The 26,289-nt window shown below is 36.4% G+C and overlaps 1 protein-coding gene and 1 long non-coding RNA gene across 3 annotated transcripts; one reads left to right on the plus strand and one right to left on the minus strand.

The window, feature by feature from the left end:
* The first annotated feature begins 436 nt into the window (after window positions 1-436).
* On the plus strand, window positions 437-2,100 carry LOC309484235. Its single transcript, XR_014200760.1, has 2 exons — window positions 437-736; window positions 1,370-2,100. It is a non-coding gene; the product is annotated as an uncharacterized lncRNA (long non-coding RNA).
* On the minus strand, window positions 2,092-24,873 carry LOC309484089 (C-Jun-amino-terminal kinase-interacting protein 4). 2 transcript variants are annotated; one of them, XM_082150271.1, is made up of 28 exons: window positions 24,729-24,873; window positions 21,915-22,407; window positions 21,029-21,223; window positions 20,181-20,301; window positions 19,985-20,055; window positions 19,806-19,876; window positions 19,598-19,670; window positions 19,293-19,468; window positions 16,010-16,272; window positions 15,760-15,817; window positions 15,346-15,498; window positions 14,669-14,711; window positions 14,420-14,547; window positions 13,990-14,043; window positions 12,982-13,119; window positions 11,655-11,781; window positions 11,365-11,448; window positions 9,755-9,802; window positions 9,224-9,365; window positions 6,770-6,812; window positions 5,277-5,357; window positions 5,117-5,184; window positions 4,888-5,036; window positions 4,628-4,799; window positions 4,386-4,499; window positions 4,192-4,290; window positions 3,265-3,357; window positions 2,092-3,143 (listed from the first exon to the last, which is right to left on the minus strand). In XM_082150271.1, exons 2-28 carry the CDS (start codon window positions 22,011-22,013, stop codon window positions 3,034-3,036), a joined length of 2,973 nt encoding a protein of 990 aa, XP_082006397.1. In that variant the 5' UTR covers window positions 22,014-22,407; window positions 24,729-24,873; the 3' UTR covers window positions 2,092-3,033. The 2 variants fall into 2 exon arrangements, with proteins under 2 accessions (XP_082006397.1, XP_082006396.1); XM_082150270.1 differs by having other exon boundaries at window positions 19,598-19,673.
* Between the last annotated feature and the right edge of the window lie 1,416 nt (window positions 24,874-26,289).

Below are 26,289 nucleotides of genomic sequence, written 5' to 3' on the forward strand. Positions count from 1 at the left end.
TATTGCCTAAATTATAGTCTAAATCTGAAAGTAAAACTTGATTCACTGTTATGCTTCCTGCAGTTACGTTAGTGGTTTTGGTTTAGTTTTGAATAAAATTGATCTAGCTTTCTGGAAATGACTAATCGGTATGAAACTATGAATGGTGTTTACACTGAAACCACGTAAAACAACCCAATAGCGTCACACCCCCATTGGGAAGCAGATTAAACGCTGAATGAATGACGTAGTTTATACAAACTGCAGGAACACACAGACACACACAAACACACACACACACACACACACACACACACACACACACACACACACACACACACACACACACACACACACACACACACACACACACACACACACACACACACACACAAAGCCGATAGATAGATAGATAGATAGATAGATAGATAGATAGATAGATAGATAGATAGATAGATAGATAGATAGATAGCATTTAAAGAATTATTAATTAATTTAAAACGCAATTAAAATATTTTCGTATAGCCTAATAAGCTTAAAACTGAATAATGAAACGCGTAGTACTAGTCTATAAAATGGTAGCTGTTAAAGCGCTCGAGAGTGAGCTTGTCATGTGACATCACCTGTACGTGACGTTGAAGCTATTTGGAGCACAGGTGAAGAAACCCGGAAAAACACAAACCACCAAAATGTTTATCATCTAAATGAGAGTCTTCCTTGTCAGTTTTGCAAACGAACATAATTTCCGCGATAAAAGGTAAGTAGAATGATAATCTTTATTTAGTAGGCTTTTTTTGGAAAGCAGTGGTCGATTATTGGTTCAACAGTTGAACTCAGGTGCAACAGGTTTTCCTCCCCATTTCTTCTCACATAAAAGATATCGGTAACACTTTACAATAAGCTTCATTAGTTAACATGAACTATAGAATGAACAATACTTTTACAGCATTTATTCACCTTAAGTTAATATTAACTTCAACATTTACTACATTGTTAAAATCAAAGGTTGTATTTGTTAACGTTAGTTAATGCACTTTGAACAAACATGAACAGCTGTATTTTAATTAACTAACATTAACAAAGATTAATAAATACTCTAACAAATGTATTGCTCAGTTTTAGTTCATGTTAGTTAATACATGAACTAATGAACCTTATTGTAAAGTGTTACCAAGATATCTTGTTTTATTAGCTATAGTGCTTTACTTTAAGATATATATTGATGTAAAATAAAATAAGTTCCTTCAGGTAAAAGAGTGCATACTTGGAATATATATATATTGTTAAAACCTTAGCCAAATTAAATATGTTCCTACTATAATTTTTTTAAGATTATTCTTTAATATATATGCAGATTTTTGCATCTTTTTTCTTTCCATTTCTGATTTAGGCTACATGTCAGAGGGACGGTCACCATGTCTAATACTGACCACGTTGGACTGACCCACTGTAAGTTTCTCCTGGTGTTCGCAGTCCTCATGGATCTCTTCGGTGTTTCTATCCTCTTGATCGGCATCTTCGTCCCGCTTGAAATCGGTGGTCGTGACTTTGGTGATCTATTGGTGTATTCTGGAGTTCTGCTGGTGCTGATGTCTATGGGGGCTTGGGTCATGTGGTACAGTGGGAATATTGATGGTTTAATATCAGAGAAGGAGCTGACAGACAAACACAATGCTGTTGAACGGTTCGCTCGCAGCCTCAGTCGCCGCATACGGAGACCCCACCGCGACCACCGCACATCCTGACCTCTGACCCCTGGGCATGGCAGAGAGCACATACACAGGGCTGGGATACCAACATTTAGCCTAAAATCTCAGTTGGAAGGGGAGGAAAAGAATCTGAAGGTTGACAGAATTGTTACAATGTGGTGTTTACAACTACTACGAAATTACACTCATTTTATAGAACCTGTACTGTAGTGCAACTCTCAAAATGTAGAAAAAAAAAAGATGAAAAGGTTTATATTTTTGTACGCTATAGGACAGTGAAAACTGTTTCTACTGTTTTTCTATTTCAACTGTATTTCTTTTTTTGCTGTAAAACTTTATATCTTCTTGTGTACAAAACATGAAATTTGATCAAATTCAAAACACTGATAAAAATCTTCATGAATTAAAATTATACATTGCAGCTTTGGTGCTTTATTTTAACAATACAGAAACACTTTTCAGACTTCTAAACTATAGAGAACATGTATTTATTTACAAAGTTCCATATTACAATATGAAACGTTTTCCAGTTAACTAAACATTTAGTCTCTTACTCTCTCTCATTAAATAGGCAGAGCCACATGTTTCCTCATTCAGAAAATACTGCAAAAATTGCCATACAGAAGCCTCCATTCATTTCACAACAAATAACTTAGAAACCAACAACCAATAATAATACAATTAAAAATAAAACCTCACCCTCAACACCAAACCTAATTTGTTTAAAAAAAGAAAAAGAAAAAAAAGGTCAGTCAAAATGTAGGTAGTGTGTCAATCTGGGTCAGTTTCTTGTCATTGGTGTGTGTGTGTGTGCAAATTTTCCAATTGATCTAATGCACATGACAAGCAACCAATACTGAGTATTTTTCAGAGTACTGCATGTCATGACCAACAGCATATTGGTTTAAATACATCACTCCCCTTGATTTGAAATTAAAAAGAAGTAAAAAATATAGTAATAATATCTGGCCAAGCATCACAGTCACAACCAGTCTTTGTTCCAGTATTTTAGGATGATTTTGTAAAAGAAAAAAAAAAAAACACTGGCCAAATACAGGGCAGAATTTGAAACCACAAAATAAGGCACACTGGAGAGAAGCCAGTTGAGCTGTTATGGAATATAAAAAAAGACAATGCCTATTTAAGTCAGTTCACCCCAAAACAAGTAAAATAAAAGTGCAGAATGAGTGTTACATTATAACATTTCTTAGAAAATGCTTTTACGTTACTGCTTTACTTTGACTTCAGGCTTCCCTTTGGGAGCGTCTATAGAAGGGGGACAGAAGAACTGTAATGCATTGTACGATGTAGTGCGCTACAGTTTGAGTGAACAGCTGAAGTGCTTTCAGAGGGCGGGGCTTGGGATGGAGGGGGTGGGGCTCTGCCAAATAATCATGTGACTTCGCTCTGATCTCTGTAGGACACTCTCACTGGCCCCATCACTTCCATCATCTCCTAAAGAGGAAAAAATACTTAATTATATACTTATCTCATCTTTATAAAACATTCTCAATGGAAGAATAAAATAAATACATAAAGCTGTGATATAACAATTGTGCCAAGAGGAAAGCCGCACCAATTCGGAAGTTGATATATCCTTCCCCTCCACTGAGAATGAGCAGAGAGGTAGTAGCAGCGCCATCTGCTGAACTGGAGGAACTACGGCAGCCTGCATTGATTAAAAAAGTCAGAAAGAAACAAAGTGGTCAAAAATATGCTATTGTAAATATTACACCCAATACTGGTGTCAATACTGGTCTTCCATCTACTCTTTGGTTCACCGTTCACCAAAACATTTTTTCCCATTGTTTTCAATGGGAGCGCCACGTTTTTTAAAACGGCAGCAGCGTGAATAGGCTCGGTGCTCGGTGGTTTTTACTGTAAAAAAAATATATGGACACCCGTAGGTTTCTGAAGAGCATTTTTGAAGCCCAAAGTGGGCGCGAGCCGGATAAGCGAAAATGGGCAAAGAGGCGGGGTTAGCTGAGGTGACGTGACGGCTAACAGACAGCAGACAAATAGCTAGTAGTGACAGCAGCGGCAATCCACCTGTCACTCAAGTGGCCACACCCTTAATTATGCAGAACTTTAAAGGACAAGTTCGGTATTTTACACTTAAAGCCCTGTTTACAGATCGTTTCTGATGAAATAGAACGGTTAAGATTAAAATTTGGACACATGTTGCTGTCCCGAGAATTTTAGGTTTCTTTTGCTTTCCCCCCCACCTCCAGAATGGCTGCATATGTGCACTGGAACAAGCCTTCCTAAAACGCATTAAACTTTCGTTTACAAAGACGTGAAACTCACCGAGTGGTCAGGGGTGTTCACTGATATGCTCACACAAAAATCGCTGCAAACGCTGAGCGCTCAGCGCCTCATTACGCTACTGCTGTTTTAAAAAACACGATGCTCCCATTGAAAGCATTTGTAAAAACAGGCAAGCCTAAGGTAAAAAAGGTTTTGGTGGACACACAGCTTTACTGAAAGTAAACAAGTTTCGAACCTGGAGCAGAAATAATGAATTTAACTGCTTGTCGGTGGCCATGATAACAGAGCTGAGCTGATGCAAGAGAGCAATATGGTATAGAGCAGGACTCTGAACCTACAAAAAAAACCAATGGAAATTCAAACGATGTAGAAGTTTTATAATTCAAAACCACTCAAGAAAAGCTTATTTTAGTAGGAAAAAACACTTACTGAGTGACAGGGGAGCTGAGAAGATTGCACCCCTTCCTGTGCCCACCCACAGCCGCCCGCTGACCACAGACAAGGCTGTGATCTGAAGAGGAGACAGAGACAGGAACGCAGAACCTGTCAGATGGAGAGAGGTAAAAAAAAATGTTTTAATGGTGGCGTACAGCATATCTAAAAAACGTGACACCCATGCATGTAAGATTCCATAAAATATCCATGTCAATGAATGAATACAATTAAAATACCTAAAGCTTTAGTCACTATAGATGATAAATCTACTTCCTGTAGTGGACGGCCAGTTGTCCAATCAAAAAGCCTAAGTATGGGATCCAAACGGCAAGAAGCCCAAACTCCACTTCCTGCTGCGCACAGAAAACGCACCTGCTGCTCACATCGCTCAGACACTGTGAACGATTTCTAAATGGACAGAAAGAGTCAGGATGAGGGTTAGGGTTGAGAAGCACAAGATGAACAATGAACGACACCATTTCCATTCGTGACCAACCTCTACTTTCCGATTTTTTGTACTGATCATGTAAACTTTATTCCAGTATCCCACCCAAAGACACCCCTCCTTTGCCAGGCAACAGCGAATGGGCTGCAAAGGTGGTGTGCCGAGAGAAAGCACCTCTTGAGACTGGAGATTCCAGATGCCTAGAAATATGGTCATTACAAGCCATAAATACAATTCACATCTAAAAAACACACCCAAAAAGATGAAACCACAAACACACCTGAATTGTGGGTGAAGAATGCAAGCGTCCCATTGGCCAAGCCAGCGATCACCTCGCCCTGAGAATACCTTTACACACAGAAGGAATTCAATCAGGATCCTCTGGCATTCCATTTACATCATAGATAACAATAAATGAGAGTCATTGTGAAGACACTGACGTCAGAGAGTGCACCCCCTCAGACAGACTGGCAGACTGTAGACAGCGGCGTCTGGAGCTGGAGGATGAGTGAATCAGCACTCTGCAAGAGGACAACATCAGATGATGAAACATCCTAATGCTATATTGCCTAAAGCAACAGCTGAGACAACTAGATTTCACTTTCTTTTTTTTTTTAAAAGCTACTATATGTACCTTATTATGGAAGTTTGTTTCAAGGTAATTGCAAATTTTTTTCTCACATAATTCGGACTTTTTTTTCCCCTCAGAATTGCGATATTATATTGGCAATTCTGAGTTTATATCTGGCAATTCTGACAAAAAAGTCAGAATTGTGACTTTTTTTTCTCAGAAGTAAGAGTTTCTATTTCACAATGACGAGAAAAAAAGTGAATTGTTAGATATAATTATATATTATATTCCATGGTAGAAAACAAGCTTCCATATTTCGGGCCTCTAGTGGTTGAAGCATAGAACTACAAGTTACTTGTGCTGGAACATTGTTTTGGTCATCTGCTATTCTGCACGGATGAATCCGATGGCTTGACACACACCGCTGTGCTCATGGTTAACAGGTGATTGCCTTATTAGTGCAAATCTCATTAACGACATCAAAATCTCCCAATAACGAAAGACGGATATCTGAAAAATATGTCTTATGAGCATGGAGTGGTTGTTTGTTTTTTGGACTTGTAATCAATTATTTTAAAATAACCTTACAAAAGATTGGCAACGCTGACATTAGACATAATGACTGTTATTCATTTCACAAAATGATGGAAGCGGTTATAACTTGCCTGGGTTATTTATAGGTAAACAAAACAAAGTAGTAAGTTGTTTAGAGATTGGCATAACTACCAACATAGACATTGTTTGTGAACCTAGTCAATGCACAGCAAATGTGATGCTATGTAAAGTATGTTGATTCATGTTTTATTGCGGGGTCTGCCGCTTTCTTTTTTGCTTGCAAACTATTTTCGGCTAGAAGTTCAGTTCACTGCATACCTTCTTTCCTTTATTTACAGATATGTCGTAAAAACACGGACGATTCATGAAAGTATGCAGATTCCCAATAAATCTGTCCTGACAACTCTAACATATAAATAATTATTAGACTTACCATAGTGATTTACGGTAAGGCAAAAACATGGTTTGGAAGATGGTTTTATGCTATATTTGCTCATTATTTAAATTTCCCTCTTTACAAAAAAATTAAAAAGTTTGAGTTTCACTTTGAGTTACAAAGTGTAGCTTTAAGAAAATGCTAGATGTTCTGGGTGTTTTTTTGTTGTTGCTCGTTTCATTATCGACCATGTGAAAATCGTTTCCAGTTGCTTTGAAAAGTAATAGCTCTCCACAACAAGCCGGACAATTTGAGTTATTTATTTTCCATAAAATGAGCAATGTATGAAACTTTAATACTAAATGTTAGAGATATAAACAAAACCACTATACTAAAATAAGATCAAATGAATCAGAATGAGATGCCCTCACCCTCCATCCTGTGTTCCAATCCACACAGTTCCTGCAGTGTCTCCTAACACAAGAGTTAAGACTTCATCAGTACAACTCACCAACACTCCCTCATTCTGACAATATCCAACTGCGAGAGCAGCAAATATGAATACAATTTTAAGCGATATGCCATGAAAGGTTAATAACGCAGCTAAATGTCATGAAAATATGAAACCATTAACTTCAGACAGGGGTGTAAAAAGTATAGTAATTCTACGTAAAGTGTAGAAAAAAAATGTCAAAGAAACATCTAGCTAAAAAGTTGAAAATAAATAAATAAGCCACAAAATAACTGTTCTTAATTATTTAAAAGGCAAGTGTAATTAAATCAGAGAATTTGCCATTTAAGTAATAACCTGTTGCAAAGACTTTGACTTTGACTCTGACTTTTCTCAGAAGTCCAGACTTTGTATGTCTTTCAGACAATAAATGTAGTTAAAATTAGAATTGGTTAATACTATAGATTAATTGTTGATTTTATTCCAATTATGGTTACTATTTAACATATATATTATAACTTTATAATGCATATAAAGTTACTATATTACTTCAGGTTAAATAATATGTTGTGGTCTCTTCACGAGGACCACTGACCCATGCTGTGGTCAATTATATTTTACAGTCTAATTGATTTCACTGGCTGTTTTACATACAAGTAAAATGTATTAATTGGTAAAGCAGTAAGAAAGACCAAATAAGATTTTTAATTTAAGTCGCAATGACCTTGAAAATATGTACACTGCTGTTCAAAAGTTTGGGCTCAGTAAGTTGGTCTTATAAAGAAATTAACACTTTTAGTCAGAAAGGACGCATTTAGGATGACAGTAAAGACTTTTGCACTGTTACATAAAATTGATATAAATGCTCTCATTTGAACGTTCTATTCATCAAAGAATACTGATTTTCTTTTTTACTATATTTTACGTTTTTAACATTGATAACAATAATAAATGTTTCTTAAGCACAGAATCATCATATTAGAATGATTTCTGAAGGATCATGTGACACTGAAGACTGGAGTAATGATGCTGAAAATTAAGCTTTGCATCATAGGAATAAATTACATTTTAAAATAGGAAGCAGTTCATTTTAATTGTAATAATATTTCACAACATTATCGTTTTTACTGTATTTTTGATTAAATAATTGCAGCCTTGGTTTGCATAAAGCCGCGTTTCCACCGAAATTACCCGGAACAATTTGTCCCAGGAACTTTTTTTGCCCCAGACCGGTTGCTTTCTCTGTACCGGGTCTAAAGTACCGGGAAGGTAAACTGCGCGCAACTGCTCCTCCCAGTCTGCGACGGACAGTAATCAGTTTTGAGCGCCACATTTATAATAAGAATGGAGGAGATTCACACTGTGCTGCAGTTATGTATTGGTTTACTAACGAGGTAATTAACAAAACAAAATAGACGAGCACTGATACTAAAGCGTGTTCAGAAAGCTTGTATGCGTATAAAATTAGACAACGTATGTTATCAGTTATTGTGAGATGCCTGGGACGAATGCACAAAAATTTCCTCTTTCGCAAATACGCTTAAAAAAAGCCTGAACCCCGTCTATCAATGATAAATAGTGACAGTCTTGTAAATAGTTGTTTGTTACTAACCTCAAAGCGCTATTTCAATCCTGTTATAGTAAATTTGTAACATTGGTTTGGGGTGCCTTGCAATAGATGACAATGTGTAAACATAATGACTTAATAATAAAAGCTGTGGCAGAAAAGAGACGAGCACTGATAAAGCGTGTTCCGTAAGCTCGTTAGATATAAAATTAGATATAAAATGCTAACGTTAGATATAAAATTTGTATGTTATCAGCTATTGCGGACATTGACCGTGAGATGGCTGGGACGAACGCGCAGAAAGTTTCCTCTTCCACAAATACGGTACCCTTAATAAAGCCTGAAACTCGTCGCCAGTCCACCAGTTTTTTTAATTAAATTCCATATTTGCAGACAGACAACTCTTACTGCATGAAGCCACAACACGAACCGCAATAGATTTTTTAAAAAGGGAGGTTAAAAATAAATAAATGCTGCGTGGAGTCATCCAACCAAAATGCGGCGTGAACACAACCAATCAGCTTGTGCAGCGCACAAGTCCCACCCCTGAAAGTTCCTGAACTTTGAAAAAGTACTACCTCATGAGCAGGGACTATCGGAGGGGGAAATATTTACCCGGAACTTCATTTAGACCCTGGTTCCTGCGGTGTAAACACATCGAGTACCAGCCCAAAGTTCCTAGTTCCTGGGGAAAGTTCCTGCGGTGGAAACGCGGCTTAAGAGACTTCTTTTAAAAACATTTTTTTTAAATCTTACTGACCCTATCGAAAATTATGCATTCAGTTTCAGTAATCCTCAACTAAAGCACCTTACACCCCTGACTTCAGAACTGTCCAGGTGTGAACACCAGTGTAAATTCAGACTGACCAGTAGGGGGGACGACACAGATGCATAATGCAGGGGACGTGGGTGGAAGGCTGAACTGATCCAGAATGGTATTGGAGCGAGCCGGGTCAATCACAGTGACATCACTGCTGGAAGCAGGTCCAGTGACGGCCCACACAGAACACTGAGGATGGGAGGCGGGTTGTGAAATGTTTACAACAATGACTGACATGATGCAACATGGTAATTAGATGAAGTTGGTGATTAAATGCATTTTTGTACAAGCCAAGAACCTGCTCTGTAATACAAGGTTCCCACATTCATAAAAACCTGAAAATGTTAGGGAACTTTAAAACTGGGATTTCCAGTCAAACCTTTAATTCTAGTTACTCCAGTCTCTAAAATATTTAATCAGTGAGAAATAGCTCTTTATGAGTGTAATGTGTATGAAATCATTTTTAAAAACCCTTATCCAGTAATTACAAATGACTATAAAAACAATGAAAATGAAGGCGTGGAAACCATGTGCATGTTAATCAGCTGTAAAAGATTGTGATGTTTTTTTTAACATACCGTCTGCTCTCCTGATATCTCTGGAGGAACCGCAACAGCACATGTGAGCTGCAAAAAATTGAAAATATAATTCACATCTTGTAAATCCCAGACCCTTGCTCTCAACGGGCTAAAATCAGTGAAGGACTAGACACACAGCAGAGGAATGTGGAAAACGTAGATTATGGTGACGTGACAAAATGGTGACGCACCTTAAAAATAATATATTCAACCTGAGACACAGTTAGCATTACTGACCATATCCTAAATTATTCTGAATGGACTACTTGCATTGAGCTTTGTGACGCACTTCCGTTTTGAAATGGTACTCGTTTATTTCCGGTTATGCATGTTTTCAATGTGCTGTAGTCATCTAGTTGACTAGACATTACTTAAAATGAGTGTCTGCAAGAAGTTTTCAAATCTGGACATGTTCAGTGACATCATAGAGATATTCAGAGATATTCTGATGATTACTGTGTAAAGATTTTTCCAAAATCAATGGAACAAGAAGTTCAAATCCAACCCAAGCCGATCTGAGCAGCGATTGATTAACATACTCGATTATTTCACCACAGAGTGAGGGATCGTCTAAACCAGTTAATGCAATGCTGAATTGTGTGAGACATGATGAATACGCACCTTTATTGAATTAAATATTTTAATCAGTATTCTTTCTGTATGTAGGTGCGCTGAACGCTGTTACCAGTAATCAGAATTTTAATAAAGCTAAAATATAATAAAATATACAGTAGTGGCCAGTGATGTCCAGAGGGGACATCAAAATATTTAAACCATCAAAATATTAAGAAAATATTGTAAATATGAGGGAAGAACTAAATTCCTAAATTTGATTAAAGAGGCTACATGCGATTTTCTGAAATTTAAACTCGCGACTGACACCTGTGGCCAAAACACGGAACTGCTCTTCCTTTCTGCTCGCTCTCGTACGTGCACACTTCAAAAGTCATCCGCTGCAAAGAAGTCAACATTATGTTTACAGAGGTAAGAACACTCAAATACATATATTGTTTGAGAAACTAAGTTTGTTTGCTGACTAGCGGTGGTGGCAGAGTGATCTGAAACATTTAACATGAACGCGCTTGACGTCACATCCGCAGACAGTGCGCGAAAAATCCGACCCGACAGAAAATAGGAAAAATAGGATACAGGCTTATAGGTGCACCCACTGTGAGCGGACAAGGTGTCAGTATGCTCATCAGGAGATGTTTGAGTCATAAATGGTAAAATAAAAAGGCTATTGTTACGTTTATTTTGGGGAAAAAGTTGCATATAGCCTCTTTAAGCTGTTTATCTGACAAAATGATTTGAAAAAAACAACAAAAAAACACACAGCTACAGGTCCTATGCAAAAAAAAAAAATGCATAGAAAAACAGGAAAAAGCATACATTTACTGCAACATAATCAATAACTAATATTTAGTAAAATTATAATTTCTTTGAATGACAGCCTGGTCAAAAATTATGTCTGGACAATTTGGCATGTTTCACAAATAAAACAATTGACTCCAAGCACAACTGTGCAATATGCTTACAAAATAATAATAAATACAATAATATTATATGGATAACACTAAACTAAGTCTGAATGAGTGAAGAGTGAGCCTCACCTTTGCTGTAGCATCTCTCTGGTCCAGCAGTCTCAGCTGGATGAGGACGGGCACGTCTTTGGGCTCAGGAGGGGCTTCAGAGTCCTGCTCCACATAAACACACACAACAGACAGATTCATTTACACACTGAGAGGAGTTTAGTTAAGGAGTATTGTTGAGAGTGCCATATTTGTAGACATATACCCAATTAGTAGACTCGCAAGTCACACTTGGGGTGGGGGCAGCTGTAGTCCATCTGTTTCTATAGATACCAACTGAATTAAAGAATAATGTGTGTGTGTGTGTTTACCTTTATGTTTGTGACAGCGAGAGGCATGCTCCATCCATGGAGCTGTTTTTTACCCAGAGTACCCCACACATGAGAACGAATCTCCCTGTACAACTCCCTTTTCCTCAACCTGGGAGAAGGAGAAGTCCTGCGCAAAAAAACACACACACACAAAAAAAACACTAAGTAATCGAAGTTATATTAAGTACATACACACAACTGTTCAAAATTTGGGGTCAATTATATTTTCTTTTATTAAAGAACTTTATTTGGTAAGGATGCATTAAATTGATCAAAAGTGTCCATTTATAATATAATATGATATTTAACTTTTGATGTTTAAAATAAAAGCTGTTCTTTTGAACTTTCTATTCATCACAGATTCCAGACTTTTTTTTAATCACAGTTTCCACAAATATATTAATGATACAACATTAGAATGATTTCTGAAGGATCATGTGACACTGAAGACTGGAGTAATGATGCTGAAAATTCAGCTTTGACATTACAGGAATAAATTACATTTTAAATATATTAAAATAGCAAACAGTTGTTTTAAATTCTAACAATATTTCATTATATTACTGTTTTCGCTGTATTATGATCAAATAAATGCAGCCTCGGTGAGTATAAGAGACTTCTTACAAAAACATTAACAAATCTTACCAACACAAAACTTTTGAATGGTAATGTATGTTTGAGTCAATGACATTTATATTCCTATTCAATTTATGAATATATTAAATTTTTTGAAAAGAACATTAAAATGCAATTCACACATTCAATGACTTGAATATATCTCTTCTGTGATTGTCATGTTTTTTATTTCTGAATTTGTTTGCACGCAGGGTGAAATGTAAAAAAAAAAAAAAGCAGTGTTTAAAAAAAAACCTTCACTTATTATTAGTATTTGAAAAATATCAAGTCAGGCAGAGTGACCATCAAAGTCATATGGTGTTACCAACATGCAGAAAGAAAATGTATAAAACAGGAAATGCAGACAGAGTCAGGACTGTATCAACAAGTTTCTTCAAATATCAGCTAATGACTTTTTCTATAAGAAGGCAAGGTTAGCTCAGGTTGTAAAATAGTTCATGTATTGCGCCTCCCCAAAAACATAATCATATTACTTTGGGACTTCTAGATCTAGATTTAAAGAAAACAAAAACAAATACTTTTCCTTATTCTGGACACTCTTAAAATGTCAATGATCCACAAGTCATTTGTTCATTTCAGTCTTAGAGACCTGAAATTCACACTATCATGTATCGCTTATAATACATAGAAAAATTAGCAGGTAGACGATCAATTAGGAGGTATTTGAAACTGCCAAGGCAAGAGGACTCACTCTGTTTGGGGTGGTCTTGTGGAGAGTTGCTGTGGAGACCCCACTGGTGTTTGTGCAGGCGCTGGCGTGGAGATGGCTAATGCTAAAGCTGTGGCTGGTGCTAACTGACCCTTTGTCAAACCTAGAAAACGATTAAACCTGCAAGAAAAAAAGGGCTCAGAGAAGGAAATACAATGCACAAACTGACTGTTAGGCAGTGTTGGGGGTAACTCATTACAAGTAACTTGAGTTACGTAATCAGATTACTTTTTCCAAGTAACTAGTAAAGTAAACGCATGACTTTTTCCACATTTATTGACTGACAGCTCTCCTGTCCCCATGTTGAGAGGAATAAAGTGAGGAGGCGTTGTGTGCGCTGTGTAAACATGATGGTTATTTTAGTTCTAGACTAAATGTGAACATGCATTTACTCGCCTCACTTGCACGAAAACATTCAGTATTGCTCAAAATGAATAAAAACAGTAAAATGCAATCTCGGAATGTTACGCAAAACTTTTATAATTAACAATATTAAATTATACAAATATACTTTATATATTCAATCTCACTTTATTAACCAATGTCTTTGCTTCTGACCTTCAATGATCTAATTCAACCACTAATAAGCAAAAATTACTTTAGATTAGATTTAGAAATAAGAGTGTTGAACTTTCTTCTCCTGTATCCTATTGTTCCTTCTCCTGTATCCTATTGAACAGCAGCAGCTGAAAGGTTTGTTTGAGCAGCGCCCTTTACTGTACAGGCCTGAGGCTTATTCATTTCACTTTTGGTGAGAAAGGGCCTTAACATTTGCCAAAAATAGAACTTTTTTTTGTTGTTATTAAAAAACAATCAAGCAAGCCCAGTCCAGGTGAGAAATAGTATTACTCTTCACAAAAAGTAACTAAGTAATGCAATTAGTTGCTTTTTTGGGGAGTAACGCAATATTGTAATGCATTACTTTTAAAAGTAACTTTCCCCAACACTGCTGTTAGGTACTGGTTGTACAGGTAAATACAGTATCCTCACCTGCTCCAGACACTACCCTTCCCTTCCACAGGAGGGCGCTCTTCTTTGGTAACTCTAGAGGACAACATAAACAAATTAGTTTAACTACATTTTCACACGTTCTGTGTAAAACGTGGTGTTTGCCTGTGCAGAAGTCACTGCCACAATGATAGGGCCATTCATGATTTCTAATGTGCTCTGACTTGACTGATTTTTAGAGCATTGGCGTGTCATTTCTCAGAAGCTCTGGGTAGATATTTAATGGATTTATTCAAAAAATAAAATATATACAGTAGACAAGCCACTAGATTTGTTGCATTATTAATGCTCACAACGCACCACTTGTGATGAAGCTTAACAGACCTGTTCCTCACTTTACAGTTCCGAATGACAGGTGAAAGTTTCTGTTAAAGATGAAGATATGCATCTTGGGAGAGGAAGTTAAACACACCTTAAAGTCTGAGAGCGCCGCAGAGATTCCTGCAGTTCAAACAGTCGCTCTTTGTACTGGTTTTTCTCCATGACGACCCGGGCCATTTCAGAACGAGAGAAGCGACGGAGGGAGGTAGGTAGCGAGGCCTGAGGCGAACAAAAGAGAATGAGGCAGATATTAGGCAATGTTTTAATTATTTTGTTATCACAATAGTAATATCCAAGAACATTCTGCGCCTTGCACCTGAAATCTTTGATAAAGACTTACATCAGGGTCCTCCGACTGGACTGTCTCTAGCTCTTTTCGTAACCTGTTGTGAAACATAAAAGGCTATTTCATAAATAAATATCCAAAAAAGCAAAACACAAACTGTTGCCTATTAATCCACACTTCAAAAGCCTGGGGTCAGTATTTTTTTTAAATTTTTATAAAGAAACTAACACTCTTATGTATTAAATTGATCAAAAGTGAGTAATGACATTTATAATGTTCCAAAAGATTTCTGTTTTAAATTATATTTTGTTCTGACAGATCATGTGACACTGCTCAATGGCAGCAGAAATTACAGGAATAAATTACATAAAAAAATATTCAAATAGAAAACAGTTATTTGAGATTGAAATAATATTTTACAGCTTTTACTGTATTTTGATTAAATAAATGCAGCCTTGGTTAGCATAAGAGACTTTCAAAAACATAACATCTTTCTGACCTTAAACTTTTAAATGACAGTACATATATTATTTTCCTAATCACAATCCTATATGAAATGTTTATCATGCTTTGTTCCTGAAAATACGGAGCAGCATAATTTTATGTATATGACTTTAAACGGTATCATTGCCACTGTTTTAAAGAACTGCTTGGTTAAGTATCAGTAAACTGCTAATTCTAAATTAAGTTATGATAAATTTCAGGTTTTGAGAATCAATAATTCGTTTTACCGCTTGCTTTCCTCCTCCATCTCCTTGGTTTTCCCTTCCAGCCGAGTGATGGTTTCAAGGCAAGAAGCGAGTTCCAAATTCAGGGCAGATCTTTCATTGGTCAGCTCCTCAACACGGGATATAAGGGCCTTTCGAGCAGTATCCACCATTTCACTGAGACAGAGACAAAGACAGATGGATGGATGGATGGATGGATGGATGGATGGATGGATGGATGGATGGATGGATGGATGGATGGATGGATGGATGGATGGATGGATGGATGGATGGATGGATGGATGGATGGATGGATGGATGGAAAATGTTTATAGTTATGGTTAACACATATGGATCACAATCAGAGATTCAGAGCCTCATTCAAACCTCAACTTTGACAATAAAAAGATTGACATATATATTAAAAAAAAATCTTACTGAGTGTGTTTTAGTTCCTCATACTGATAAAGAATCTGCTCAAACTGGTCTGTGCTATCTGCAAACGAAACATAAATGCAAAAAGATTTAACCACACACATGCACAACGGCTCCATTATTGTACACGCCAGCCTAATTTGTTTTTGCCTTTGATAGGAATTTTATGCTTTTGTCTGTTCCTTCTTTCAAATGTAAATTTCTTCTAACACACAGTCACGCATGCAGATTAAACACATGATCATACATGTACCTCTGACGCTGGCCCCTTGGTCGACGTTTTCCACATATTCCCTGCTGAGTTCAGATAACTCTGAAAACACAGACTCTGTATTCCTCAAGTCCCACTCCAAGCAATCAGAGTCGCTGTCCATCTCTTCCTCCTCCTGTGATTTTCCTCCATCTTTCACCTGCTGGTCTTCATCTACCTCTTTCTTATCCTCCTGGGTATGTTTCATCTCCTCCAACAAACTAGAGTTTAGTCCAGAGGTCGCGGTCTTCGAACAAACAGGGGAGCTGGAAAGAGCGAAGAGAGACAGACGAACAGAAAAGATGACAGAAAGAGAACAGATGTTTAAGGGAAATAAATTAATTATGGGTATATGAGAAATGCAATCAAATATTATCAATATTAACCAAACTGATAAAGACTATTTATTTATTTTTCTCTGCCATGCAGAGACAAATGACAACAACAAAAAATCATCTAACTTGACTTAAAATAAATCAAATATTAGAGCATCCACAGGATGTTACACGCATTAACAGATAAACAAACTCCCACTCACTTCCTGAATTCAGCAAGACAAAAAGACAAGTGCATGACAGAAAACAAAACCAGAAAGCAAGCTTCTGACTTGACTGAGACACCCACTTTTTGAAAGAAGTCTCTTATTTTCACCAAGGCTGCATTTATTTGATAAAAAATATTGCAAAAAACAACAACAAACAACAACAGTAATATTGTGAAATATTATTACAATTAAAAATATAAATACTTTTAAAAACATTTATTTTAAAATGTCATTTATTCCTTTTCAGCAGCCATTACACCAGTTTTCAGTGTCACATGATCCTTCAGAAATCATTCTAATATGATGATGTGCTGCTCAAGAAACATTTCTCATTATCATCAGTGTTGAAAACAGTTGCTTAATGCTTAAAGGGTAACTAAACCCCTGGTCGAGTAGTATGAAGCTGCAGACTCGGAGCCTGCTGCATCTACAGTCCCGCACCCAGAGTCCCGCATTCTCAGACCCCTCGTTTTTCGAGACAGCGCCTCCTATCAAATTAGATCGGATAAACATGTGAAGAACTTAAGCCGAAACGTGAGTATCGTCAATTTTATTTAGCGAATCATACCTCAATCGATTTCCTTTTTAATCAAACTACTTTATAGCTCATCGATACACCAACATATGAATAGTCCATTTAATATTTGTAAAGTAGTTTGTAACTAAATTTGAGCCGTTAATGTATGTTTTTTCGCCTTTTTTCCCAGAAAATATTTTGATAGCTTACGTTAGCCTTTAACCTTGGACTTTTGGTAGACAAGCCATTGTAAAAATTTGATTAAAATTCGTTGACATTAATGTAGACCAATTAAATACATTAAGTGTGTTAATATCAAAGAATGTCATCATTAATTATTTAATCAGATTCACCATTTTACCTTTTTTTTAATTACCGGACCTTTTTTCCTTAAACTATTAAGTTGAATTAATTAATGCCGGAGTAATTATTTTACTTTATATAATTTATGTAGATTACTTAAATTAGTTATTATAAAACGTAGTATTAAAATGAATCAATATTAATTTAACTGATATGAAGTTGTTGCCAGCCATTTCCTCCGTGGCCCTACTTATCACCCTAGGTATGCTTGTAATTTGCATTTGCAAAAAAATATTATTTATTATTACACAATATTTTTGACAATGGCATTCATCTTTTATTTTAGTGAAGTCGAGGAATTTGACAGAGCGATTCCAAAAAGAAGGAACATTCGCCTACCAGAAATTATTTTACCTTATGCATTTACATTTTACATTTATTCATTTAGCAGACGCGCTTTTATCCAAAGCGACTTATAAATGAGGAGTTTTTTTTTTTTATGCAACTGAAGACGAAAAGTAAAGTCACCAACACAATTCTTTCCTTTTTTCTTTCCTTTGTCCTGTTTACAGCAAGATGATGCTTAGGTGATCGTTAAATAAAGTACAGAATTGTTTATTATTGGTGTTTTGTCTATTCTTATTTGAGTTTTGCTTCGCATTCAAAATATCAAAAAAACAGGTTTTGTAATGTTAGCATGGTATAATGTTAATTAGACCATTATTGAACTGAAAGAAAAATTGGAATTTGAATAAAAAAAAAAAAACATTGTAGCAATACAGTATAATATCACATAATATTTTTCAGAAGATAGTTCAATATGCAATTGCGACTTTATTTCTCAGAATTGCGACTTTATATCTCGCAATTCTGAGGAAAAGTCACAACTCTGACTTGATATATTGCAATTGTGAGAAAAAAAATCAGAATTGTGAGATAAAAAGTCGCAATTATTATTATTTATTTATTTATTATTCAGTGGCGGAGTCAAGCTTCCATAGTAATTGTATCCCTTCCATCAGTAACTTTCTTTCAATTACACCCACGCTCAAAAAATAACTACTGGGTCATTTGTTAGTCAGAGAACACAATGAGTTTTTTTTTTTGGCACATGCATTAAGCAGGGAACACAAATATTTATTTGGATAACTTTAAATAAAACGAGACCGTATTGCATCCTATTGTTTTCAATGGCATTTGGATAAGGGTGTTATACGATTTTCCGAACAGCAGGAGGCGCTGTCTCGAAAAATGAGAGGTCTGAGAATGCGGGACTCTGGGTGCGGGACTGTAGATGCAGGCTCCGAGTCTGCAGCTTATGTTGCCCTGGTCAGAGCCTGACTCCACCCACTGGCAATATTTGAAAAATGCTGGAAAAGTAGGCAGAGCCCAGTGGAGAGGGGGCGTGCATCTGTGACATATCTCTCTGCAGGCAAGGGCGTGGTTAGCTGGTACCCTCTGATGTCAGAGGGTACCACAACTTCCAATAGGAAAATTCAACTGCAGTAGCCACTGTTCAACCTGAAGAGGGCAGCACTCAGACGTTTTTACACCATATTTTGTCAAATTAAAACACTTTAAACACAAATGTCAAAAAAATTACTTGAATCAATGAACAGCACTAATAAAGCCCCATTCTTACAGACCATTAACTAAAAAAAGTTGGTTTAGGGTTTAGTTACCCTTTAATACTTTTGTGGAAAAATATATCATTTTTTTTCAGGATTCCTTGATTAATATAAAGTTCAAAGAATAGCAATTTTTGAAAGTAAAAAAGAAAAAAAGTCTTTACTGTTACTTTTGATGAATTAAAAGCATTTATTTTCTTTAATATAATATAATATATATATATTTAAGTATACAGAATATCAAAACTGGTACAGATACAGTATAATAAAGTCTCTCATTTTAAATGACTGTACCTTGTTTCAATAAAGCCCTCCAAATGGGCCAGCTCAGGGGTGGAGCTTATGATGTCACTGACAAAGGATTGCTCATTGTTATGGTTGACCTCAGCATCAGTCGTGTTGCTGTCATTGGTAATGGTAGTTTCTGACACAGTGGAATCAGGGCCAAAGCCAGCTTTAGGACCATGTTGCTGAAAGAGTGGTATAAAAGAGATGCTTTGTGAAAATCAAGATATTTATTGTTTTATACTAGCAATTAATGTAAATATAATAGAATTATTCTGGATTGTTAAGCGTCTATCCACTAAATTTAAAATCACCTCTTGAGTGCAGGTGGTTTCTGTTTGGCTTTGTGTAGAAACAGCTTCTGAATGTTTGCCGTGCACATGATTCCTGCTGACATGACAACACAGCGATCATTTCCAACTACTCAAATGCAGCGAAAGTTATATATATATTTTTTTTTTACAAGTAACATGTACCAAAATTGTGGGCTTTCATTACCTGTCAAAAAAGGGGAAGTGTTACCTGAAAGTGGAGGCTTCACTCTCCCACTCCTTTTTCTTTTCCAGCAGATCTCGATGTGTCAGTTGTACTAACTGGATTTTAAAAGAGAGGATTAAAAAAATATATTTTAAGAAATAGAAATGTAAAGTAACCAAAAAGCAAAAACTAAAACGGACGCACAGACTTAAGTGGTGACGGACCTTGTTATGTGTGTGTTTGATTGAGTTTAGTTCTCGGGTCAGATTTGCTTTCTGCTCCTCCAAAGCCATCACTACACGGAAAAGACTTTGGTCATATATTTAAAACATTTATATACATCATGTGTATAAACAGTCTGGGACAGACAGAGAGAGAGGGAGGGCAGAAAGGTGCAAGGTTTAATTAGGAGAGACTCACATTGGTCAGCTTGTTCTCTGGCTTTCTTCTCCAGTTCTCTTTCTCTCTTTTCTCTCTCCTTTTCTCTCGCACGCATTGCTCTCCTCTCTTGCTCAAACTGGTCATCCAACTCCAGATAGCGCTGACAGTATACAGAAAGGTTTGATGTTTTAAAGGCGTTTAAATTGAAAAGGTCCAATTTTCCCTCATTACAAAAAGTTTTACATAAAGAAATTGAAAAATAATTATATTTAATCCTATGCAAATAGGATTTTTCTTTAAAATTACATAAATATATTAAGCATATATTTGACCGACAGGCGTCAGCAGTGGCAATTTATAACAGCTTTTTTGAGACTGTCTTTGTTTCACTGCAGTTTTAATGAGAAAATACTCAGCAATGGTGCTGACTTATGAATTTACACATAATTTGTCTTAAAGCATATTAAAAACACCACATAGACATATAAACAACATTAAAACTTTAAAACTGCAGTGAACCAAAGACAGTCTCAAAAATGCAGTTTGAAATCGCTGGTGTTTCTGATGTCACAAACTACCTTGTAACCAATCACATCAACGTGTGATCATCAATGAGTGTGTGAGTGAGTGGAGGCGGGGCTAATTTGCATATTCATAGAACCGCGCATACTAAATGATGCAAGGGTGTAGAGTTATATTCAAGCTATTTTTAAGCATGAATATATATTTTTTTCAATGAAAAAAAACATTTAAATATGTCATTTTGGTGATCAAAGATGTGTTTTAAGGTATAAAATTATTGACTACAGGGGGACTTTAAAATTTCTGAAAATCAAAAAAGGCAATTCACAAAAGAGCTTCAATTCATCACACTGATTGACTCTCACCTCCTGGCTCTCTCTCCTCAGTGTTTTCTCCCTCTGATATCTCTGCAGCAGTTCTTCACTCTCTCCTTTCTCCTTCTCTGCCTCGTGCTCTCTCTCTCTCAGCTGAGCCCTGCAGCTCGCCAGCCCTTCCAGAACCCAGACGAGGATGGGCAGCAGAGACTCCACCACTCCAGCTCCATGAGTCTCCACCACTGACTACAAAGAAAAAAAAAGCAGTTTGAATTGTATTTGTTTGCCTGTGATGTTTTTGGTGGTTTTTCCCCCCACCCGATCACATTTAATTCTCTTATCTTAGTGGGCAGTTGCACTCACAGGAAGAGCAGTACTTATGACTTATGATGACTTATGCTTGTAAAGGAAAAAATACTATGGTTGACTTCCCTTATGAAAAGTCAGCAAAACATCTGCTCTGAACTTCTGTTTTATATGCTTGAGTGAGGGGCAAATGCTTAAAATATCCTCTAAAGCTTTAAAGTCCCCATGAAATCGAGTATTTATAGTATATTCCAGTATTTATTATAAATGATTTATCTGTGCACATTATTATTTTTTAACAAATTCATGTGCCCTCATAATCTTTAACTAAAATGACTTCCCCTCCACTTGCAGTGACATCTCTTCCCTGAAGACGTCTTTTTCAGTGTGAGGGCGGGACAATCTGTCACTCACATGAGATCGGCCAATAGCAAACCATAACCATCCGATCAATTCCAGTTCAATTCCCAAAATCAAGTCCCATCCTAAATTTTTTCTTATTCGAGAAGCCGTTTCACTCGGATATGCATCACAATATTGAAGAAAAAACTATTGCAACTTCCGTTTCAAGCTGACTTTAAAGTTATTTTGATTGGTGAGTGTGTTAAGGTGGACACTCTTGATTGGTTACCTGTAGCTCAGAGTAAAGTTTCCCCGCTTCCTCGCTCACGATATCTGGATCCAGTTCCAGGTCTCCACTTCCACAAAGAGTACTTTCACCAAAATCCATGTTTCACGGCTCCTCGTTCTCTGATTGGCTTTTTAAATATTACTATGTTTTGAATCTACACTCGGCCTTGCTGTTGTACCCAAACCTCTTTCTTTTTTATCACACTGTTTTCACTACCTTAAAATGGTTTCAGAAACTCTACCAAATCAAGCATGAAAATAGTGGTAGTCTGTTAGTGACGGCATATACATGTACTAAAACATATCTTCCTCCTCTTATAAATAGCTAGCTGAGAAACAGAACTATGTTCTTAAGCCGCATGGTTTTTTCAGTTAATTCCTCCACTTCCATGCTTCTCATTTTCTGTCTCACATTCATTCTCAAAAACGAAATTGACTAAAGTCATTGGGGTAAGTCAGCGCTGTTCATGTCTGGAGGTATTTTGGTGTCCATTCTGGTAAAAAGAGAGAAAAGAGAAGTTGTTAGTACATCTAAATCTGTAGTACATTGAATCTTTAGGGGCAAAGCACCTTCTTCTTCCACTCTTGAAGTCTATGGCAGCCCATAGAATCGTATGGTTAAAAGTTGTGAAATTTGGCACACAGATAAAGAACAGTCCGTGCATTAACCATAGCAATTTTGGAGTCTCTTTCTCAATCCCTCTGTACAATTGTACAAAGTTTCACTTACATTTATGCTAATAACTTTTGAACCGTAAAGGCTAGAAACAAAATTATTTGTCCATTTTGAATTTTCTGAAAAACCTAGGCTAACTCTTCCTAGACGGTTCGTCCGGTTTTCACCAAAACTGACTATAATCATCTTCAGACAATGGTAACAAAAAATACATGAAAAGTCAAGCTGAGTCATGAAAAACGTTCTTGAATAACATGCAAACAAATTTGACGAAGAATACGTCAAAATGGACATGAGGCTATATCTCTGCAATGCTTTCGTGTATTTTATCTGCGGCTGCACAATAAATCGAAATGAAATAGCACGCAATTTGGCAAAAGCTGTGATTATTTTATGCGCAGCTTGTCAGTGAAGTACAGCTCTGTGATCAGCAGTAAATGCTGCTCCTTCAGAAAGCCAGAGGACGCTCTCGCGCAGACACTCCAAATATGCCCCGCCGCAGAAGTAGACAACGCACATCATTCCAGGAAATATTTATGGGCATCATACTATCGCTGTAGCTGAATAAACACAAGATTGAAACGCTTTGATTGATTTATTAAATGTTGTCTTTTTTTGGTCAAGAGGTTCATAAATGCTTCTCATGTTTGGAAAGATGTTTGATGCATGTTGCTTTTTCAAATGCAAGTTATAAACGTAGTGCTTTCAGATGGAGCAGCATTTACTGATCACAGAGCCATACGTCACCTTCAAGCTGCGCATAACAAATAATCGCAGCGGCACAGCCTTTGCGATTTCATAATCGCAATAAACTCAATAAAATTATGCAGCCCTAATTTTAACCATACTTGGTGTGTGTTATGATGACAACCATAACCTGAGGCTATTGAAATTGAAAATAGATGATACCCCATTTATAATTTTGCTGTAAAATGCTATGTTTTACAAACGCATTGGCGTATCATTACGAAACTCAGTAAGTGTCATCGGCACCATGCCTTGGAGGTACTCAAAAAGTTTCAGGGCATTTTCAATACGGTTTCATTTAACGTGAGAAACAAATTCTACGAACAACACGCCAAAATGGACATGAGGCTATATCTCCGCAACGCTTTAGTGTATTCTGACCAAACTTGGTGTGTGTTATGACAACCATGACCTGAGGATACCTGTATAGTTACCGAAATATGCTCTTTTTTTCTAATAGCTTCTAAACAGTTTGACCAAAAAATCTCACACACAAAAAAATTCTAAACATTGTCACCCAACACTGAACCCCATCAGATCAATTTGGTGTCAGTGCCAACTATTGCAGCATGTGCAATGGTAATAAAGTAATTACTTAAGTAATTTTTTTCAGTTAGTCGGATGCTTGCGGCCTTGATTTTTAGCTCCCCGTCCTGCCTCTGTGGTGCTTGGCCCTTAGGCTAATTGATTAAGTATAATTGATTATATTTGTATTTTTATTCATTCATTTGTCACAACAGAGGGCTATTTAATTGAATTGAAAAGTGGTGAAACTAAATACACAATCTGAAATATGTTTCTCCAATACATTTATATAAATGTAAGCATAAATCTGGTCCATCTTCTTAGTAAACTACCCCAAAACATGTGTCAATTATAAAGCTCAACAAAGTCTAATAGCAGTTTTAAAGTTTAAAAACTAACTATCATATTTTCTGTAACTCACCCAAGTCTAATGCTTTATATGGGTAAATATTAAATACGTTTTATGCAGATTTCTGTTGTTTCTCTTTGTGTCTGTGGTTCACTGTAAACGGTGAATAAGCTAGTAAATAAGTCATTTAAGCGGCCAATATAAAAACATCTGTCAAGAACATCATGTTAATTGGGCTCTTGTAGCAAGAACTGTCATGACCACAGATACTGTACACACATGCATAACACACGAAGTCCCAGAAAGACAAACACATCTCTCAGCCTCAAAGAAACATTACTTAATAAATATTAAGTGCAAACATAAACGTCTATATTCAACAGAAAGTCAAATAAACTTTGCGTAACGTCGGCAAACACCTTGAGCTGTGTGCCTGTTCTTTGACACTTGGCTTTTTAACGGGATATTTCACCACCAAACGATCTTTTATTAAGGTAATAACAAATTTATCAACTCACCTTTACATGTTACTGTGGCTCGGACACCATGTCTATGAGTTCATGCGGATGAAATTACAAGTCCTTCGCTTCAGAAACGATATCAATTACTCTAAAGCAGGTTAAAGAAGTAGGCGTGGTCAGAACGTCAGCCCCCTTGATTGACGTGCGTTTGGACCTATCAAAAAGAACAGCGCTGAGTAAGAACCAATAATGACGCCGAAGGGGCGGGAGATAGGAGGTGTTTTCTCCCCCAAGAAATGAAAACTTTCCTGAAACTTGAACGTTGACACGTGATGGCTCAGGCTTATCATGTGACTTCTGGACAGAAAAACACACCTGGCTAAATGTTTCGCATTCCAGTGTGTGTCCGAGAGGTTTTAGGTAATCAAAGGTCGAGCGTTTTTATTCTGACCGAGTTTACCACCGTCAGCTTTTAGGTTTACGTTCATGTTTATTGCGACGCTCCACCACCGGCAGCGTGAGCGTGCATCGACCCTATCAGATTTCAACACACATGACAGAGCAGAGGAAATCGAAAGAGATCTTCTGCTGCTGACATCTACTCAACTCAAAAATATGAATTGGCACATTCGACGAATACGGTACTTTGTTGGCCCATTACATATTAGATCAATATAACAATTAAAATCGTACAACAATATCATAATTCTGAAATGATCTATTGAATTGATATTAAATTAATTGTAGTAAGATGTTAACTAATGAAAAATAATGCAATATGTAGTCATGAAATGTTCTCTATTTATAATTTTTATGCTGGCTGTTTTTGTCAAGCTAAAGCCTTAATCCAGTTTGTTGCTTAAATATTTTTGGAAATCTAAGTTTATCAGTAAACAAACTAATATTTTGTGACAGCTTAGGCTGACTTTATAACCCTGTAACCCATTTTGGCTAAATGTTATACATTTTGTATATTTCATTTAAATGTTTGTTTAATGTTAAATATTGTAAGGTCACACAAACTGTATTTAGACCTACCCTATATTGCAAACCACATGGAAAAATGAATGGAAATTAAAACACCCAAAAGAAAAACAATACAAATGTGACATATGAAATCAACAGTTGTTTAGTTAAATATTTGAGCATCAACAATTATGGAATCCACCCAGTAATATTTATCTATTATTTGAATAATTAATGCAATTATAGATCCATTCTATTTGTACTCAGTGCTGCAGCTGCCAATATGTATATCACACATGACAAAAACTGCCGTTCCCAATATTTAAATTGAGAATATCAAGATTATATTATAGATATATTAAATGCAATTTTATAAAGTGGCAAACCTTTTCAGTTTTATATCACTGTGCATCGCAGTCTTATCTAAAGTTACATGAAATCAAAATGAACACCTGTTTTTTTTTTTTTTATGGAATATTGCAGTATTTATTCTAAATTGTTTATCTGTGCACTTTTTTTTTGTGCCCTCATAATCTTTTATCAAAATAACTTCCCCTCCCTCTTGCAGTGACTTCTCTTCTCTTCTCTTCTCTTCTCTTCTCTTCTCTTCTCTTCTCTTCTCTTCTCTTCTCTTCTCTTCTCTTCTCTTCTC

Source organism: Leuciscus leuciscus (assembly GCF_965113295.1).
Source record: "Leuciscus leuciscus genome assembly, chromosome: 20".
Classification (NCBI taxonomy): Eukaryota; Metazoa; Chordata; class Actinopteri; order Cypriniformes; family Leuciscidae; genus Leuciscus; species Leuciscus leuciscus.